Raw genomic sequence first — 21,424 nt, 5'->3', positions numbered from 1 at the left:
CAAAGGCAAAAGTTAGACATACGAAATTAAAACATGGGTTTGTTCAATTCTTATAAAATACACAGAACCAAAAAAGTCTCCTCTTACCACAAGAAAATTAATGTTGCAAATTCAAAAACGATGTCTGAAACTCATCTGTAAGTCAGGATCTGTTAATTGTCTAACATTAACAAATTGGTTTCATAGGACAATAAAACAATTAGTGATTCAAACTTAGAGTATCAGCAGATCATCTACAAAACATGAACTTTGCCTAGGTAGTAAATCAGTTTTAATTTTCAGTATGCATAGAAAAAAAATATTCAAACCCTGTTGGCAAAAAGTATACATCCATCCATTTATTTGCAAACTACACTACTCAAAGGCTACGAACCTTCTTAAATTTAATGGTTAGCAACTTTGAACAAATTTGTTCAGTTAATCGAACTAAGTTACCACTCCGTTAAGAAAAATTCTTATCCATGCTCCATAGCCTCACCCCTTCTTACTTCTGTAATCACCTCCGACCTTAAAACCCTCCCGGATATTTGCACTTTTCCAGTATCCCCAACGTTATTTTACCTTTAGTGAACAGATCTTCAGCTGCCAAGACCCTGAGCCCTGGAATTCCTTCATAAATCTGTCAGGTCTCTGATCTGAAGTTCTGAAGGAGGACAACTGAACCCAAACTGTTGGCTCTGCTTTCTCTTCATAGATTCTGTCAAACCTGAGTTTCTTCAGCAATTTCTGTTTTTGTTTCAAATTTCCAGCATCCACAGTTCCTTTTTCTTTGTTTAGTGGTTAACTTATTCCCCTAACTGTTCTGAACAATTGCCTTTTCTGGGAAAGGCTATACTTGCATTCGCCTGCAGTAATGTATCCTTCAATGTGAAACCAAAATCTTTTAAACTAAATTAAAAAGAAACTTAGCTCATACTACATCCCACTACAGCTAATGATTTCATGTTTTCCCTCTCGTTCTAAAATCCCACAAATATAAACAAAAATCCATTAACAGTCCAGGGGAGTTTGCAGTCTTCTAGTCCCAGACACACACTAGTTTAAAAGTTATAGTTCAAGTAGTTTTTAAACCCCTTCACAGATACAAAACATCACCCACTAGTTTAAAATTGAAATGCAAAATATTAATATAAATATAGAAATTACACACCTGTTACGACATTGTCATGCTCATTCATAGCCAGCGCACACACTAACAATTCTGTGAAAACCTCTATTTCCTCCAAGCTATTTCTCAACACTTTTCTCTTTGATGAGTTTTTGGCCACCCATCTTAATATTCTCACATAGTTCAGTGTCAACATTTGTTTGATAATACTCCCTTGAAACCCCTTGGGCTATCTTAAATGTGCAATATAAATTTATTATTCGTGTTATTTCCAAAATTCTATTTGATTAGTCAGATGACATGCAAATCTCATTATTCTTGACAAGTGAAAATGGAAGTATGTGTTGTTCCATGTTGAATTTTAGTGATTTAAATCCACCTTGTACCAAAGTTTGTTCATCTGCCACCTGTGCTGGCCAATTTGCATTGGTTCCTGTTTTAGTAACACCTTAAACTTAAAATTCTCATCCCTGTGTAGGATCAATTTTTTTTTTTTTTTAAATGATCAAGCAAGGAGGTATTTACATTATATCCAGCTTAACTGTGGTCAATGCAAGACACAGTGAGCCTTGTCTGAGGCTACATTCCTATTGTTAGGTGAGATTGACTCCAAGCTAATTCAGTGGTAGGGGGACATACTATTTTTATGAACTGTTTTAAATGCAAAGATACTTTGAATTCAAACAGCTTTAGGGTGAATACAGCTTAACATTTTAATTGGTTTAGTTTCTAACTTAAACATGCTCTTAAAAATAGCTAATTCAATAATTTATAGGACAACCTAGGTTGGACAGATTTAGTAGTAATAACACTTGATTCTTGATGTTGTGACCCTCATTTTTCTGGACAACTAAGGAAACAAATCATTTCGCTCTTCAGTAAAATGACAAATAGTATCCAACCATGTCCTTTGGCATTCAATGATATTATATCATTATTCAATGATATCAACATCCTGGGGGTGGTTACCATTGACCAGAAACTGAACTGGACTAGCCATATACATGCCGTGGCTCCAAGAGCAGATAAAAGGTGTAGAATCCAGCAGCGAGTAACTCGCCTTGCGACCCCCCTCCAAAAGCCTGTCCATCATTTACAAGGCATTGGAGCAGAGAAGATTAAGGAGGCGACCTTACTGAGGTGTTCAAAGTTATGAACGATTTACGACCACGTAAAGGAGGATATTCTGTTTCCACTATGTCAGTAACTACGGGTTCATAATTTCAAGACTCAGCAAGAGATTTATAAGTGATACAAGGAAGAACTTCTCTACTCGGGATTTGGAACGCACAGGTGGGGGCTGATTCCATAGAAGGTTTTGAAAGAGAGCTGGATATAAATTAGCAAGTAATAGATTTATAGGACCTAGCTGATTGGTTGTTTTGGGAGCTGTTACAGACATGACAGGCTGGATGTATTCTTTCTGTACTTCCTATGATTTCAAGTGAGAAGTATGTTGGAATACTCCCCACTTGACAGGATGAGTGCAGTTCCAACAACACTAAAGCTGCTAAGCAGACCACTTGATTCGCACCATATCCTCAAACATTCACTCCCTCCTCCTCTGACACACAGTAGCAGCCGTGACTACTACCTACAAGATGCACTACAGAAATTCATCAATGCTCCTTAGGCAATGCCTACCAAACCCACAATCACTACCACCTAGAAGGATAACAGCAAATAATACCCAGGAACACCACCACCTGCATATTCCTCTCCAAGTGCTCATTATTCTAATTTGGAACTATATTGCCATTCCTTCAATGTTGCTCAGTTAAAAACCTAGAATTCCCTCCCGAACAGCATTGTGATGCACCTGTACCAAATGGACTGTAACAGTTCAAGGAGGCTATTTGACAACATCGTCTCAAGGACAATGGAGAAAGGAATAACTGCTGGCGAGCCAGCAAAGCTAACTTCCCATGAACAATTTAAAGCAGCCATCTGGACTCAACAATATAAATGGCAAAGAAGGGACAGAATTCTTGAAATATGCACACGAAAGCTTGCTTACTTTTATATACGGAGAAAAGCAAAAAATCCCATTTTTCTCATTTCTAAAAAGTTAACAAATAAGGGAACCTGATCAGGAAAATACATTTGAATTGGCACTTAGTTAAGTTGCGATAAGGTGGTGAGCTATTGTGCCCAGAGTGAAATTCTGGTAACAATGGACCAGCCCACTTGCTGCCCAGTGGTTTTGATTTAATCACTTCCCGCGGCATTACTCTCAAACCCAATCCCTACCTCCTCCGTACTGGATATGGATTTAATTATTGTAGTCACATGTCCAGTGAAAAGTTTTGTTTTGCGAGCAGTACAGGCAGATCATAGTAATCAAGGACATCCAGATCATAGGGTGCTAAGACACAGCGAGGCATACAAGGTTACAGCTACAGGAGGTGCACAAAACAAGATCGACATTAGCAAAATCAACATTATTTGAGGTTAGAGAGATCCATTTAGCAGTCTAATAACAGCAGGGAATCTGTTCTGGTGTCTGTGTGTGTTCAGTTCTTCTGTGTGACGGAAGAGGTTGGAACAGAACATTACTGTGGTGGGAGGGGTCTTTGATGATCTTGGCAACCTTTCCGTGACAATGAGAAGTGTAAATGCAGTTCATGGACGGGAGGTTGGCTTTCATGATGGTTTGAGCTCTGCACACAACTTTCTGTAGTTTATGGTCTTGGGCAGAGCAGATGGCATACCAGACCATTATACACCCAGGTAGAATGCTTTCTGCGGTGCATTGTGCAAGTTAGTGAGGATCCTTATGAACATGCCGAATTTCCTAAGCCACCTAAGGAAGAGGAGGCATTGCCAAGCCTTCTTGACTGTCACATCTATGTGAGGGGTCCAGGACAGTTTGTTAGTTATCATCACTCATAGGAACTTGATGCTCTCAACCCTCTCTACCTCAGCTCCGTTGAAGAAGATAGGAGCGTGCCCCCCTCCTTTCTTCCTGAAGTTGATGATCAGTTCTTTTGTTGGATATCTCCAATTTCTGCTGGGGGTCTTTCAGTTTTACAAATTACAAATGATATTCAAGGGCTGCCAAATATTGCAGGAAACATCTACGCACACCCTCTCCTCCCCATCACAGGCCCAGTTTCAGAACAATCACATTTCTGAACAAAAATACATCACTGTTCCTTTAAACAAAAACAGAAATTGCTGGAGAAACTCAGAACGGCAGCATCTGTGGAGAGAAAACACAGTTAACATTTCGGGTCCAGTGATTCTTCTTCAGAAGTGATTGTAGCTAGGAAAAGGTTAGTGATGACGACGAGGAGGAGGAAAATAGGTGGAGATAGAGCCCAGAGAGAGAACAGCTGGCAGACAAAGGAATGGGTAATGGTCAGCCTGGGATAATCAATAGTTGCTAATCAGGATCATTAATAGCTGACAATGGGTTGATTGCAGTAGCAGCCCATGCGATGACAAGGCCTAGTGTTTTTTTTTGGGGGGGGGGGGGGGAGGTGGTGGTGGTGGTGGTGCTGGTTGGGGGAAAGATATGGAACAGGTATTTAGGCCCTAAAATTGTGTGTTCCAAATACTGAGTCCAGAAGGTTGCAGGGTCCCCAAGCAGAAAATGAAGATTGTTGTCGTGGGAGAGAACAGAAAAGGTGAGGGTAGAAGTGCCAGAGATGGGTCAAATACAGCTGAGGGCCCTGTCGATCACAGTAGTAGGGAATCCTTAGTTGAGGAAAAAGGGTAGACGGTGCTGAGGCTCCTCCACTGCAGAAGGTGGTGCCATCAGAATAGATGCATCAGAGACTCAAGAGATTGGGATGAAGCCCTTACAGGAAGCACTGAGGATGTATAGTCAAGGTAACTGTGGGAGTTGGTGGGTTCGAAATGGAAATCGGTGGCTAGCCCATCCCCAAAAATGGAAACAGATGTCACCGAAGGGAAGGGAGGAGTCTGAGACGGGTCAGATGAAGGTGAGGCCAGGTGGAAACTTTTAGGAAAATTGATAAATTTTTCCAGTTCAGAACAAGAGGATGAAGCAGTACCAATTATGACATTGATGTACTGGAGAAAGGGCTGTGGTGAGGGACAGGAATAGGATTGGAACACAGAATGTTCCACCTACCCCACAAAGAAACAGACATAACTTCCACTTGCCACTTCAACACACTGTTCCCACGCCAACATTTCTATCACAAGCCTGCTGCAGTGTTCCAGAAAGTCTCAGCACAAGCGTGAAGAACAAAACCTCGTTTTCTGCTTGGGATCCTGCAGCTTCTGGCACTCAACACAGAGTTCAATAACTTTACAGCCCGATTCTATCCTTCCACATCTTTTACCCACCCCATACCCAATCCTGTTGTGACATAGGTTGCTTTCAGCATAGTCACTCATTCTCATCTATTACTAGGTCTTTTATCACATTGTATGGTTTTGTTTAATGTAGCTCACCCATTCTCTCCAACTCTTAGCTCTTACCACATTCAGCTTTTCTCCTGTCCTGGCATGCTATAATCTCTTTTTATCGACCCTTTTCGTATGTCTCTCCCTGGCTCTGGGCACTCTCCATCACCTATTGGCTAGCCTCTCCAGTTCCCCTTCCCCAATTCACCAAAGTGCAGTGGCAGCACTGTGCATCATTTAGAAGATGCAATGCAGCAACTCCCAGGTCTCCACTGACAGCATCTTTCAAATCCTCTACCACCTAATAGCACATGGTCAACAGGTGTATGTTAACACCACTCCCTGCAAGTTCTGCTCCAAGCCACACACAATATGGATAAGAGACCTCAATTCCAGAGGTAAGGTGAGTGTGACAGCCCTTGACATCAAGGCTGCATTCGACCGAGTGTGGGATCAAAGGAGCCCTAGCAAAACTGGAATCAATCGATATCGGGTGCAAACTCTGGCCGTTATGGTTGGCGGAAGTCAGTCATATCAGCATCGGGACATCTCTGCAGAAGTTCCTCATGGTAATGTCCTACGCCCAACTATCATCAGTTGCTTCATCAATGATCTTCCTTCGATATCACCATTCCCTCACCGCTTTGGGACAGAAATCCTGGAGCTTCTTCACTTCTCTGACAGACCAATATCCATTTGCTGGATTAAGTAGCAAAAGACTTTTCAGAGATTCTCAGGGTTTTATTGTAAATCCATAATTTAACACAAACATCTCTCTCTTTTGTATCCTATCTCTACCTGGAAGCCAATCAACTAGATCATTTTCATATTTTCTAATTAACTTGTTTAGAGAAGTTATTACACACAGTACAGTTGTAACACAGGCATCTTCCCAACAGCATGAAAAGTACCCAGGTATGTCCAGTCCACAAAATGTAGGACAAATCCAACCCAGCCAATTATCTCCCCAACAGTCTACTCTCGATCATCAATGAAGTGATGCAAAGTGCAAATCGCTCACGTTATCAAGCAGCATCTGCTCAGCAACAATCTCCTCAGTAACAGCTAATTTGAGATCCCCCAGAGCCAGTTACCTTATTACAGCTTTGGTTCAAATATGGATAAAAGACCAGAACTGAGGTGAGAGTGACAGCCCTTGACATCAAGGCTGCATTCAACTGAGTGCGGCATCAAGGAGCTTAGCAAAACTCAAATCAATGGGCATCAGATGCAAACTCTCTACTGGCTGTAGTCATACCTGGCAGATAGAATACAGTTATGATTGGTGGAAGTCAGTCACCTCAGCATCAAGACGTCTCTGCAGGAGTTCCTCCTGATAATCCTAGGCCCAACTATCGTCAGTTGTTTTATCAATGATCTTCCTTCAATCAGAAGGTCAGAAATGGGGATGTTCATCGATGATTGCATAATGTTCAGCACCATTCGCATGTCCTCAGATACTGCAGCAGTCCATGTTCAAATGCAACAAGATCTGGACAATATCAGGCTTGGGCTGACAAGTGGCAAATAATACCTTCACTTCACAAATGTCAGGCTATGACCATCTCCAATGAGAGACTATCAAGGAGGCACAACAATGCCTCTTCTTTCTCAGGAGGCTTAGAAAATTTAGCACGCCCATAAGGACCCTCACCAACTTGAATAGATGCACCATAGAAGGCATTCTATCTGGGTGCATAATGGCTTGGTATGGCAAGTGCTCTGCCCAGACTGTAAGAAACTACAGAAAGTTGCATACACTATCCAGACCATCACAGAAGCCAGCCTCCCATCCATGGGCTCCACCTATACTTCTTGGTGCCACAGAAAGGCTGCCAACATCAAAGACTCCTCCCAACCCATAATACTCTCTTTCAACCTCTTCCGTCAGGCAGAAGATAGAGTTGAACACACGCACCAATAGGTTCACGAATAGCTTCTTCCCTGCTGTTATTAGACTGCTGAATGGACCTCTAATATCAAATCTAATGTTGATCTTGCTTTTTTGCACCTCCTGTGCAGTCGTGACTTTGAATGCCTCGCTCTGTCTAAGTGCCCTATGATCTGTATGTCTTTGTTTGTTATGATCTGCCTGTGCTGCTTGCAAAACAAAAAACTTTTCACTGTTCTTAGGTACATGTGACAACAATAAATCAAATCAGAGATAGTCCAACCAGTGCCCTTGACATTCAATGACGTTACCATCACTGAATCCCCCACTATTAAGATTTTCAAGTTTCTGGTCAATGGGAAACCCAACTGGGCTCGCTATATAAACAATGGCTAGAACAGCAGGTCAGAGACTAAGAATACTCCAGTGAGTAACTCATGTCCTATCGCCCGAAAGCCTGTCCAACATCGACAAGGCAAAAGTCAGGAATATGAAGGAATACTCCCCACTTCCCTGGATGGGTGCAGCTCCAACAACAGTCAAGAAGCTTGACATCATTGAGGATAAAGCAGTCCACTTGACTGGCACCACATCTACAAGCATTCACTCCCTCCACCACCAACGCTTAGTGCATGTTGCTATTACTATCTACAACATGCACTGCAGAAATTCACCAAATAAGCTTACACAGCACCTTCCAAACTAATGACTACTCCCACTTAGTAGAACAAGGGCAGCATATACAAAACCATGATCCCCTCCAAGACACTACCATCCTGACTTGGAAATATATCACTGTTCCTTCGCTGTTGCTGGGTCAAAATCCTGGAATTACAAGTTCTGAAAGAGAGTAACTGGACTCTAAACGTGAACTTTATTTTCTTTCCACATATGCTGCCACATCAGAGTTTCTCTAGCAATTTCTGTTTTAATTTCAGATTTCCAACATCCACAGTTCTTTGCTTTAAAGAAATGGGAAGTCTTGCTATAGATGTACAAGATGTTGCTGAGACCATATCTAAAGTAGATGTACAGTTTTCAGCTACTTACGTAGGGAAGGATATAGCTATATTAGAAGTGAGCAGATAAGATCCATGATAGATTTGTTGAAGGGGCTGTCTTATGAGGAAAGGATGCACCCAATGAGGTTTATAAATAATGACAGGTGATCTTGATGAAACGTATAAAAACGGTCAAGGGAATTTGACAAGATGATGCTAAAATATTATTTCATCTTCCACAAGGTACTAGAACCAAGAGCACAGTTTAAAAATAAGGAAACTCCAATTTAACAGGGAGAAAAAGAAGAAATTTTCCTCTCAGAGGTCCCTAGTCTGTGGAGTTCTCTTCTGCAGAAAGCAGGGGAGGTAGGGGTCGTTGCATATTTTAAGTTTGAGTTAGGTTAATTCCCTTGTATCCAAGGGTAAAGGGGTACACAGGAATACGGAGATGAAAACCAGATAACTTTATCAAATGGGTTGGCAGAGGCCTATTGTTTCTTTTTTGCTATCATCCTCCTATTTTGAAGAGATTTTCCAATCTGCTTAGATTTCCAGAATCTAAGGAATTTTGGAAAATTACAACCAATGCATTCACTGTCTCTGCAGCCACTCCCTTTAAGATGCTAGAATACAATTAATTTTAGAATAGAATCAGAATCCATTGTGTGGAAACAAGCCTTCGGTCCCACAAGTCCACACCAAACCTCAGAGCATGCCATTCAGATCCATTCCCCTTTCAACCCACCTAAACTCCACATCCCTGAACACCACAGGGCAATTTAGCATGGTCAATCCACCTAGCCTGCACATCTTTGGACTGTGGGAGGAAACCGGAGCACCTGGGAGGAACCTCACGCAGACACGGGGAGAACATGCAAACTCCACACAGACACAGTTGCCCGAGGATGGAATCGAACCCAGGACCTGGTGCTGTGAGGCAGCAGTGCTAACCACTGAGCCGCCATGCCGCCCCCAATGTTAGGACACCTGTCTGCTTTTAGACCATCAGTTTTCCTCATTTTTTTTTGCGTTATTAAGTTTTGTTTTAAAGTTTCTCCCTCCCTTTGCCCTTTGATTTTGTACTTCCTGTGATGCTTTACCAAAATGAAAGGTGCAAAATACTTGTTCAAAGAATTCACCATGCCCTTGTTATCCCACTATTTGTGCTGCAAACTCATCCTCCGAGGTTAAATTAGCTACTCCTTTCCCCTGCTGTAACTGTCTTTTTGTGTTTGCTGGTAGCTCACTCATTTTAATTTCCTCCATATTTTTCTTTTAGTCATCCTTTACTGGTTTTCAAAATTTTCCAAATCTATGGATTACGCATTTTTTTTTATTTTTAAAAATTGGTTACTGTCTTTAACTTCCTTAAGAAATACTAGAAACATCCATTAATAGAAAAATAGCAGTAGAAATACTTTTTTTGAGTTCGAGTTTTTCTTGGACATGTTCTGATGTTTAATTGTATTAAACCAGTAATGTCTACTCAAAACTTTCATAGAATCAAAACAACTCACCAGGCTGTCAATTTAAATTTGGATAACAATTGGATTCAGAAGTAAAGACATAATAAATCAGTTTTGCATTTAAATCTATGAATGGTTTTGAACTTTACTAGACAAAACAAATTTTGGCAACTTGCTTAAGAACAAGTCAATTTTGACATGATAAGACAAATTGTGTCTCACTAACTTGCGAGTGTTTTGAACAAATGACAAAAGAAGATTGAAGGTGGCAGAGTGGTCAGTGGTTTTTATACAGACTTCAGCAAGGCATTCAACAAGGTCCCACATGGTAGACTGGTTAGCAAGGTTAGATCACGTGGAATACAGGGAGAGCGAGCCATTTGGATACAAAATTGGCTTGAAGGTAGGAGGCAGAGGGTGGTGGTGGAGGGTTGTTTTTCAACTGGAGGCATTTAACGGGCAGTGCGCCAGAAGGATTGGTGCTAGGTCGACTGCTTTTGTCATTTATATATGATTTGAATGCGAGTATAGGAGATATAGTTCGTACGTTTGCAGATGACACCGAAATTGGTGGTATAGCATGCAGTGAAGAAGGTTATCTCCAAGTACAATGTGACCTTGATCAGATGGGCAAATGGGTCGAAGAGTGACAGATGGAGTTTAATTCAGATAAATGAGGTACTGCACTTTGGTAAGGCAAATCAGAGCAGGACTTATACACTTAACAGTAGGATCCTGGGGAGTGCTGCCAACAAAGTGAACTTGGGGTACAGGTTTCTTGTTCCTGGAAAATGGAATTGCAGGTGGACAGGATTGTGAAGGTGGCGTTTGGCAAACCTGCCTTTATTGGTCAGTGCATTGAGTATAGGAGTTGGGATACCATGTTGCGACTGTACAGGACATTGGTTAGGCCCTTTTGGAACACGGTGTTCAATTCTAGTCTCCCTGCTTCAGTAAAGATGTTGTTAAACTTAAAAAGGGCTCAGGAAAGGTTTACAAGGATGTTGCCAGGGTTTGAGGGTTTGAGGGTTTGGGGTACAGGGAGGAGAGGCTGAATAGGCTAGAGCTATTTTCCCTTGAAGTGTCAGAGGCTGAGGGGTGACACTGTAGAGGTTTATAAGATGGATACAGTAAATAGTCAAAAGGTCTTTCTCCACAGGGTAGGGGAATCCAAAACTAGACAGCACAGATTTAAGGTAAAATAGGCAAGATTTAAAGAAGGACCTCAGGGACAACTTTTTCACGCAGAGGGTGGTGCGTGTATAGAATGAGCTGCCACAGGAAGTAGGGGAGGCTGGTACAATTACAACATTTAAAAGACATCCGGATGGGTACATGAGTAGGAAGGTTGAGGGGGATATGGGCCAAATGCTGGCAAACAGGAATAGATTAATTTAAGATATCTGGTCGGCATGGACGAGTTGCACCACAGGGTCTGTTTCCATGCTGTACAACAGACTGCAACAGGCATTTAGCAGAAAGCAGATTCTTAATAGACATCCAGACACCATTCTGGTATTGTTTAGCAAACCTGAAAACACTTCCAGCTCAATAAATCTACATGAAAATATCTTTTACTACAGCTTACTATTTTTCACTTCCATATTTTTATTTAGGACAGCATTTGTACTTAACATTCAAGCTATGTAAGAAAAAGAAACCCTAGTCCTTCCCAAAGATATCACAACTACTTACAACACTTGCAACAATTAAGGGTATGGTGAAAAAGAAAGAAACCAAGATATTGAAAACGTAAATTATTTTCAAGTTGCTTTTGCCAAAATCATCACTATTTGTATGGAAGATTACTTTACAACAAATTATTTCTATGCCTAGTAAGATTGTCATGATGAAACAATTAAGTAGGATTTTGCAATTTTTAATTTTTCTGAAATATTTCCATAATATTTTTGTGGAAGGAACTTTTTACATTTAACTTATTTCGAGAAAGTCAGTTTCAGATCTTACCTATGAAAGGGATAGATGCCAATGAGTCATCCTGTGGGCTTGAACTTGATGCTTTCCTCTGATCACCCATTCGTTTAATATTTACCTCGCGACGTGCATCATTAGGTAGCCAGCAGGTAGGGTCTGCTACTGTATCTGGTGAGTTTACAGCCAAAATATATGACTGATGCCTTAGTGGTTGTGGTGTTAATTTACTTGAGACAAGTTTTTCCCTCAAAATCACAGTCTCTTTTACGTCTGAAGGATGCTGCTCTTTATGCCCAGAACCGAGTTCAATCTGTTCTAGACAATTTTCTTCATCTAAATTAACTCTCTCTTCTAGTTTACTTTCAGGTATCAGTTTTTCCAAATCCTTACTCTTTTGTCTAATTGACACATTAGTAACACCAGAGGTAGCAGCAGCCTTTAATATCTTATTTGTCTGCACAGAAGGTTTAACAGATGGTGGTGTAGAACATGAAGCTGATCTTACAGCAACAGCGATATCTGCTGGCTGTTCAGGCACACTTTCAGCTCTTGTCCTCGACTCCAAATGCTGGCCACATGGATTACTGTGATTTACCATTCTTCGATCTTTTAATGCATCGATACCAATACTTTGAGTCGGAGAAAGAACTGGTGATGTTTCACTGGGGACAGCTGTGGTTAACAAAGAACTTGACAGGGTAGTTTGAAAGGACATTGGTAAATAAGATTTTTCTTGAGAAGGAACCAGAGGTTGCTGTCCTGTATAAATATACTGGTGATCCCTTGAATGCTGAATTGGTTTCACATCAGTGGCAACCTTCCAAACAGGCAGGGCAGGACTAGAACGTGAACTGCTTCGAATGTTCGATCGTATCTTTATACCGTCAGTGCTGGGAACACTCGATGAAAAACTACTGTTCTGAGACTGTGTCGTACCACCGGTAGATATGCGAGTTGCTGGCTGCCCAACTTGTCTGACAGGCTGCCGGAATCCTTCACGTAAACAAAATCTATTATCCAACTCACTAATTCTAGTTGTTTGATTAAATGTTCGCTGTACCCCATTCCCAGCTGCATCATGCGAATTTATTGTTCCAATATCTGCAGGTAGACTGCCCAAGGTTTCTACTTGTTTTCCCAGATAATCACACGACCGTGTTCTATGGCTCTGTGGTCCAATTACTGGCGATGTTAATGCATCCTGTGAAGCACTTCGTGGCCAATTTTTCATTAGAACAGATTCTCCTAATCGTTCCTGAGACACGCTACGGTATCTCATTGGTGCAGCTTGGCAAGATCGATCATGTGAAGTGCTCCGACGCCTTGCTGGAGTTGTTATGCAGGTTGGAGAGGTTTGCTGATAATCTGTTGAGTTTTGAGCTGCTGCTCTTAAACTATCTAATCTTTCCTGTATTGTCCTACTACCATACATGTGCAAACGTCTATTTTCTGTATATTCTTTGTAAGTTTTATAATTACGCCAGTCTATATTTTGGTGCGAAGTAACAGCTGTTGAAGGTGGATGGTGATTTGGGATTGAAGAGTCTGTGGTTTGAGGTGTAGACTTGCTGCAAATAGCATCCGAATATGATCCACAGATTGTCTGTTTACCAGCATTCGTGGTAGAGGTAGTTGTTGTAGTATCTTTTACCCTACCACTTGTAACTTGCTGAATCATATTACTAGTTAAAATAGTTGAAGAGGAGGTCGTCCTTGTTCTTGCTTTCGCAATGGTGTGGTCAGTAAAGCCAAGATGTACTTCTTCTGTTCTGAGAGTTGGACTTGAATGGTTAATTCTACCAGGTGCAAAATCAGCAACTCTCTCTGAAGGCACAATAACAGTCCTTACTGTTTCATTGCAAACACACACAGCAGTATTAGTTTTAGTAGTATCTACTGAAGATGGAACTTGTACTTCAGTCCGACATCCTCTATCAGTCACAGCAACTGTTCGTACCGGCCTACTAATTTGATGCCTCCCTCGAGGAGGCTCTGGTGGTGAAACCTCCATGGGCTGAGCCCCAGTTGAACCAGAGTTGGTCAGTCGAGGGTAGCAAATGGGTGGTGGTTCAGGGATATTGTGGGCATTGCCAGTGTATGGATCATTGCCTTTTAAGTAAGCATCTTGGGAATATGCCTGAAAAAAGATGAATTATATAATGCATTATGAAAATGAATAAATACAACATGCACCATTTTATTTCAGCAACCTTTATCCAATGAAAACAATGAATCATAATATCAGTCTGTTTCATGTCCTTTAAATTAAAGAACATGTAGCATTAAAATTACATTCATCCTGGTTCCCTCAATGTGGATTCTATCAGAGATAATCAACTTCCTGAGATATTTAGCTCTGATCTTACTGATATTAACCCACCCTTTCCTTCACCCTATAACAGGTGGAAGAGATTAACAAGTGAAACATGGTGATGTTACCTGCCATTTATTCCATAACAATTAACAAGGGACTCCAATTTAAAATTTACTCAGGTTTTACAAGGGTTCAGAAATTCAGCAGAGATTTAGGTGGGTGCCACTGGCTCCAAGGGTCAGCAGCTCTTTTATCACTCCTTGGAGAGTACTCCTGCTGGTTCAGAGATCTCTCAAGGAATCCTTAAACCTTCCCTCAAATCCCTAAACTAATTGGTGACAACTCCCAGCCCTTCTGACCATAGTCTTTGCTGACTTCTTCACTGGATCCTCGAGAGTGGTTCTATGCAAACAGGAATCCCCCACAACTGGTGTTTCTTCCTATCAGCCCAACCGAGTACCCAGCTGGCTAGCTGCTGCATAGAAAAGAGAGATCAAAAAGCTAAGATGTTTTCTACAAGCTCGAGAGCTTCAGCTGTTATCATCCTCTGCCTTCTCTTCATATATTTATTCCTGAAGCTAAGCAAGTAAAATTTCAAGATATGCATCGAAATAATTTATCCTGACCTCAAGTCCCACATATGGTATATCTACTGCTCTGCCAAACGAATCAAACTCATTGTTAGATATCATACCTTTATACTTAACCTATCAACTTTTATCAATATTCTAAAAGCTTTCTTATTAAAGTAGAAAAGAATGCAATAGATTTTTGTTTGAAGCCAACATCAATATATTATTCTGCTTGACGAAGGGTGTTTTCTAACTTTATGCACCTGAAGTTTAGAGTTTTATTTGCATTGCTCTCTTTTACATTTTTGGCCGTCCACTTTCTTTAAGACTCTCCCAAATCCCATTACCTCGCTTTTGTTTCAACCAGAACAATGTAATGCTGAGAAATATGACCAACTAATCCTTGCAATTGGCAGTGGTTGGTTGTACAGGGGAAATCAAGTTATCATTCTGGTCAAATACCACCCTTAATGAACTATTAAATTAAGTCAGCAACCTAAAGAACTCCAGCGCAAGTTAGGTGTTAAACTTTGGGTACAAGTAGTTTTTTTTTTTAAAAATTCCTTCTGGGTGGGTGGGTTTTGCTGGGTAGAACAGCATTTATTGCTCATCCTTGATTGGCTGGAGGACAGTTAGGAGTTTATTATATTGATGTGGATCTGGAGTCACACGTTGGCCAAGCCAGATAGGGGTAGCAGATTTCCTTCCCCAAAAGGCATGGGATTTTGTGACAAATGGTAGCAGTTACAATCAAATATGTGACAATACTATGGTTTCAAGGTGGTGTGTTCAGTCCTTTTGTTTAAAATGAAGAAAGGTTGAGACAGTGGTGGTAAACAGTCTGCTCCAAAGCTAATAAACAGCTTGAGAGACCTTGGGTTTTTTTTCCCCCCAAAGTTGGAACAACAGAAGGACCCTGAATGGATGGGGTCATCCTCCCACAGAATCAGGACTTTTTTTTTTTTTTTTTTTAAAAAAAGTTTAGCCTTCAGTAGCAGTTGCTGCTCAAGTCCTGAAGCTGGATGTAGAAGCAGATTTTCCTTTCTGCTATAGCTAAAAGCTGCAGGCTTTCTTCCTGCTGCTAGAATTGCAAATAAGACAATTTATTTTACTGAATTTGCCTTTGCTAAGTGTGTGTTTGTGGGACATTACTATACTGGACCAGTTATTATTTACTAGTTAAAACATCCATTAATTCTGTTAAGTTTCTCAGTAGTGTTAAGTTATTCCAATTTCTTCTGTTGTATTTTAACTACAGTGTACGAATAAAGTGCATTTTGCTTCAAGACTGGTAGTTTGATCAATCGAGTTGCATCTGGAATGAAATGCCTGGCACTTGCCTTTAAAATAACAAAATATTAGGGTCTAGGCTATCCTCTTCGTATGTTTTGAGGGAGTTTGGTCTGGTCCATAACAAACCCATGTCTTCAGAATATTAAACTGGGATTCTAGACTATTAGTCCAGTTACCACTAGGCCACTGCCTGCCAGAGTCAAACTACAGATGAAGCTACTGGCCCTCTAAATTTAGTTAAAGTGCTCTGGGTTTATTCAAAAAGTGATTACTGAAGGTTGCAGAATAAATTAAATGGCTAAAATCTGATTTCTGCTTGCACAATAAATTTACAAAACTACTTACAAGTGCCAAATATGTTTGTTCAATTCAAGATCGCAGATGGAAAATAAACTAATGTAAATTAACCTTTCTCTATATCAACAAAAAGTGAATGCATTGAAGTAATGGTGAAAATCAGAAATTCTACAAAACATCTCAAATGCTTATCTTATTCATTTCTAAGTTAAATGAAACCTGCTTTATTATTACTGAAAGTTAAAGAAATACTCAGTGAAAGATCTCTCAATAATACAAACTGTTCATGTACAATGTTTCAAAGTTTGGTTCTTTGATAAACCGTTTCCAAATTTGTTTTTTGCTGCACAGGAAACCTTAATCATTCTTAAATCAAATATGAAATTGACAGTAAAGAGTTAACAAATGAGTTATTAATTCAACTATACTTGAGCATTCCTATTTTAATCCAGGTCAATATTCAAACATACTGATGAAATCACTCTGCCCAGCCGTAACAACAAAATCAACTTTGTAACCTGAACCTACATCTCAAGTGAATTAACAGCAAATTTTTCTGTTCAAATCCCAACATGCACAGATGTCATCCAAAAGCATGTCTCCCCCATCGTTTAAGCTTGTTAGTAACCAATAAACCCTCACTAAAACCATGACAACAGATCCAAAGGGATCCCTGAGACTGGCTGAGACTGTCAAATGCAACTTTGCTAATACTTCTACAGTAACACTTCAGATGTTCTACAACAATAAATAAAAATGATATAACTAGGCAAATGTGCAATGGTAACCTTGAAAGAAGCAAAGTTATTTGATAAGAACATAACCTAAGAACTAGGAGCAGGAGTAAACAACTTAGCTCCTTGAGCCTACTCAAACATTTGATATGACCATGACTGGTCATATTCTTGGCCTCAACTCCACTTTCCTGCCCACTCTCTGTAGCCCTTCAACGCATCCCGAATTAAAAATTTGTAACTCTTCCTTAAACTTATTCAATGTCCCAGCATCCACTACACTCTGGGGTTGTGAATTCCACAAGTTCACAACGCTTTGAGAAAAAAGCATTTAAACCTGCTACCCCTTATCCTAAAATTATGACCTCTTGTTCTAGATCGCCCCACATGAAGAAACATTCTTTCCAAATTTACTTTGTCAATCACTTCTAGCATCTTATATAATTCAATTAAATTTCCTCTCATTCTTCTAAACACCAGAGAAAACAGGCCTAAACATCTCAATATCTTTTCACAGACAAAACCCTCAATCAGTTTTGTAAACCTCCTCTGAACTTCTGCCATTACAACTACATCCCTGATCATGTAAGGGGATTAATATTATACACAATACTTCTGGTATGGTCTCACTAATGTACAGTCGCAGCAACACTTTGCTACTCTTATACTCTATCCTTTTAGCAATAAACGACAAAATTCCATTTTCCTTACTTGTTACTTTCTATGACTGCATACTAGTTTTCTGCAATTCATGCGTAGGGACACCCAGCTCTGCACCCAAGTACTCAAATTTCTCTCCATTTATGATAATAAGTCACTTTCCTGTTATGCCAATGTGGATAATCTCACACTTATCCATGTTAAACCTCATCTGCCAAATATAGGCCCATTCACTTTACCTATCCACATCCATTTGTAAATTTATTTCTGACTTCTTCATTGCAACTTACTTTCCTACTTTAGTTTCATCTGTAAATTTAACTATAGTAGTTTCTATATATGAAAAGCTTGAAGTTATGGGGGAATGTTCAGCCCGACTACGCTGATGAAGCATGTGACTAGAACCAATGGGAGCTAGGAAAAAGCGGTATTTATGCTGAAGCCGAAGGTTTTTTTTTGGGGGGGGGCGGAGAAGACAGAGCGAGAGAGAGCGCGCGCGAAAAATGGGGATAGCGCCAAGACCGTTTGACAGAGTGTGCGTGCATGACGGACAGTGAGCTATGAAAGGGATAGGTATACAAGGAAATTATGGATAGCAGGCCAGGCCAGAAGAGGAGCTGAATGATTGATAAGAATAAAGGGTAGGAGAAAATAGTTGAGCTGTACCGAATGTAACCCATATAATGTGATAATGGGCCCTGGGGTACATGAGAACAGGTGACTGTGCTGAAGGCAACCCATGTCATAACAGGACCGGATGTGGGATGGGTAAAAACCATGGAAACATGCAATCAGGCTCTAAGGTTATTAAATTTGATATTGTGTCCTGGAGGCTGCAGGATCCCCAGGCAAAAAATGAAAACGTTGTCCTTTGAGCTTGTGCAGAAGCTCGCTCGAATACTGCAGCAGGCCTGTGACAAAAATGATGGCCAGACCACATTGTGGCATGTGGAAGTGGCTGGTGATTGGAAGCTTGGAGTCATTTTAGTGGATAGGACATAGCTTGATTCCACTTTCAGAGAAGAGGGATATTGAGGTGCTTTCCCCAATTCTTGAAAAAGTGGTAAGACAGGTTAATAGGGTGGGTAAGGAGTATACAGGATACTTGTCTTTCTCAGTTGTGATATAGATTATTATAAAAGCAGGCAGGCTACGTTGGAGCTGTACAACATAAGTTAGGAGTCATATATGCAGTTCTGGTCAGCACACTATACAAAGTATGTCACTGCGTTTGAGGGGTGCTGGAGAGGATATTCATCAGAATATTGCCTGGGTTAAAGTATTTTTAAGCTATGACGACAGGCTGGATATGCTCAAGTTGTTTTCTCTACATCAAACTGAAGCAGAGCTTTATTTAAGTACATAAGACTATAAGGGACATGGTGGCAAAATTTTAAGATAATGGCAGGAGGTTTGGAGACAATTTGAGAAAACTTGTTTCAGCCAGAGAATGGTGGGAATCTGGAATGCACTGCCAAGGCAGCTAGTAGACACAAGAAGCTTCAACTTTTAAAAAATATGTAAGTACTTGAAATATCACAACATTCAAGGTTATGGGCCAAGTGCTGGAAATTGGGATTCATGTAGATAGTACAGTACAGACTTAATGGACTGAAGGGCCTCCTCTGTGCTGTATGACTATGAATGCAATCAAGTCACCCTTCACTCTTCTAATTTCCAGTAAAACAAGCCTAGCCTGTCCAATCTCTCCATGAGACAACACAGTGATTCCAGGTATCAATCTAGCAAACCTCCTCCAAACCACCTCTAATGTTTGTATATCTTCCCTTAAATAAGGAGATCACAGGTTCACAAAGTATTTGAGATGTGATCTCTCCTATGACATGTACGACTGAAGCTTTATATCCTTACTTTCAGATTCAATTCTTCTTGCAATAAATTATAGTATCTGATTAGTCTTCTTGATAGCATATAATATTTGTATACTAACCTTTTGTAAACTCACACTAGAACTCCTGTACATTTCTGCAACACGGAATTCAGGTGCTCCACTTAAACTATCTACATCTGTCTGAAAATTCAGGTCTTCACAATATACATTCCTATCTTTGCACCATCTGCAAATTTAGCTGTCATACCTTTATTCCCCTCATGTAAGTCACTGACAAATTGTAAAATAGTGAGATGCAGTGGATCCCTGCAGGACTCCACTTGACATATCCTGCAAACCAGACAAGGACCCTTTTACACATACTGTTTTCTGCCTGCCAGCCAGCCAATCTTCTATCCATGCTAAAATGTTACCCCATACACCATGAATTTTTATTTTCCATAATTACATTTGACATAGCACCTTTCATAACACATCAGTTTTCATCTCATCAGGTAGATGTCAGGGTTCCTGCTGTACACTCAGCATAGAATATTGCTTTTCCTTAACATTAATATTTCTTGCAAATTGTCCTGTTGTGTAATGGCATTGAAACACTGACAAAAATCTGTCCTTATTCAATAATACTCAAGTTCTGTACTACCAAATAACTAGCTTTAAATAAAGAAAATTACAGAAGATAGAGCTTGCTATAATGCTGTCATTGGGTAAAGAGGCTAACAGGTAAGATGGCTAAATAATATGTGCCAGATAATTACGGATGTGTTTCATAATTTTCAATAAATATGTATTCCACAGTAAATACAGAGTTAAAGAATTGACTGGGCTGGGTGTGGGTGGGATGCTCTTCGGAGGGTTGGTGCAGACTCGACGGGCCAAATGGTGCCTTTGTGCACTCTAGGGGCTCTATGATTCCAAAAAAGAAACAAACATTGTGGCCAATTAAGTAGTTAAGAATGAAATCAAAACAAAAGAAAACTATTACGATACTGCAAAGATTAGTGTTAGACTAGAACGTCAGGAAAACTTTAGAAAACAAAAGGAATGTCTTAAGGTGAAATTAAAATGAGTAAACTTGCAAGAAATAAAAGCAGTTAATTTAGGATTCCACGTGCATATAAAAAGGAACAGTAGTTAAATTAAATGTTGGTCTCTTAAAAGGATGAGACTTTTGAATTCATAATGGAAAACAAGAAAATAGTAAACACATTGAGCAAGTATTTTATATACATCTCATGGTAGAAAGAACAAGACGTCTGGTAGAAAGAACAAAAAGTATCTTCAGGATTACAGAAAATCAAAGGGCAATGGGAAGGAAAATCACTAAAGGAAAAAGTACTAAGAAAACTAACAGGCTAAAGAATGCCATGTGCCCTGGAAGTGTTGGCCTGCATCCAAGGACCTTATACAAAGTAGTTGCAGAGAAAATGCGCTCATTATAATCTTTCAAAGTTCCCTAGATTCTGTAAAGGTCTCAGCTGATTGAGAAAATGTAAAGGTTAGTGTTGCTGAACAAAGAGACCTTGGAATTCAGGTTCATAGTTTCTTGAAAGTGGAGTTGCAGGTAGATAGGACAGTGAAGGTGTTTGGTATGCTTACCTTTATTGGTCAGTGCATCAAGAATAGGAGTTTGGAGGTCATGTTGCAGCTGTACAGAACATTGGTTAGGTCACCATCGGAATACTGCGCACAGTCTGGTCTTCCTGCTACTGGAAGAATGTCATGAAACTTGAACAGGTTCAAAAAAGATTTTCAAGGATGTCGTCATGGTTGGAGGGTTTGAGTTACAGGGAGAGGCTGAATAGATTGGGGCCATTTTGCCTGAAGTGTCAGAGACCGAGGGGTGACCTTATAGAGGTTTATAAAATCATGAGGGGCATGGATAGGGTAAATAGACATGGTCTTTTCCCCATGACGTGGTGGT

The 21,424-nt window shown here is 40.2% G+C and overlaps 1 protein-coding gene across 4 annotated transcripts in view; it reads right to left on the bottom strand.

Annotated features, from left to right (window-relative positions):
* Positions 1-21,424, bottom strand: part of LOC109935405 (rho GTPase-activating protein 21) — a 236,932-nt gene that overhangs the window by 57,586 nt on the left and 157,922 nt on the right. For all 4 annotated transcript variants that reach the window (XM_048612239.1, XM_048612246.1, XM_048612252.1 and 1 more), the window contains one exon: positions 11,812-13,915. In XM_048612239.1, coding sequence (XP_048468196.1) covers positions 11,812-13,915 — 2,104 coding nt within the window. The remainder of the gene's footprint in view (positions 1-11,811; positions 13,916-21,424) is intronic.

Source organism: Rhincodon typus, chromosome 2, assembly GCF_021869965.1.
Source record: "Rhincodon typus isolate 14 chromosome 2, sRhiTyp1.1, whole genome shotgun sequence".
NCBI classification, from domain to species: domain Eukaryota; kingdom Metazoa; phylum Chordata; class Chondrichthyes; order Orectolobiformes; family Rhincodontidae; genus Rhincodon; species Rhincodon typus.
The sequence above is the reverse complement of the archived record's forward strand: the minus strand, read 5'-3'. Positions and strand labels throughout refer to the sequence as shown.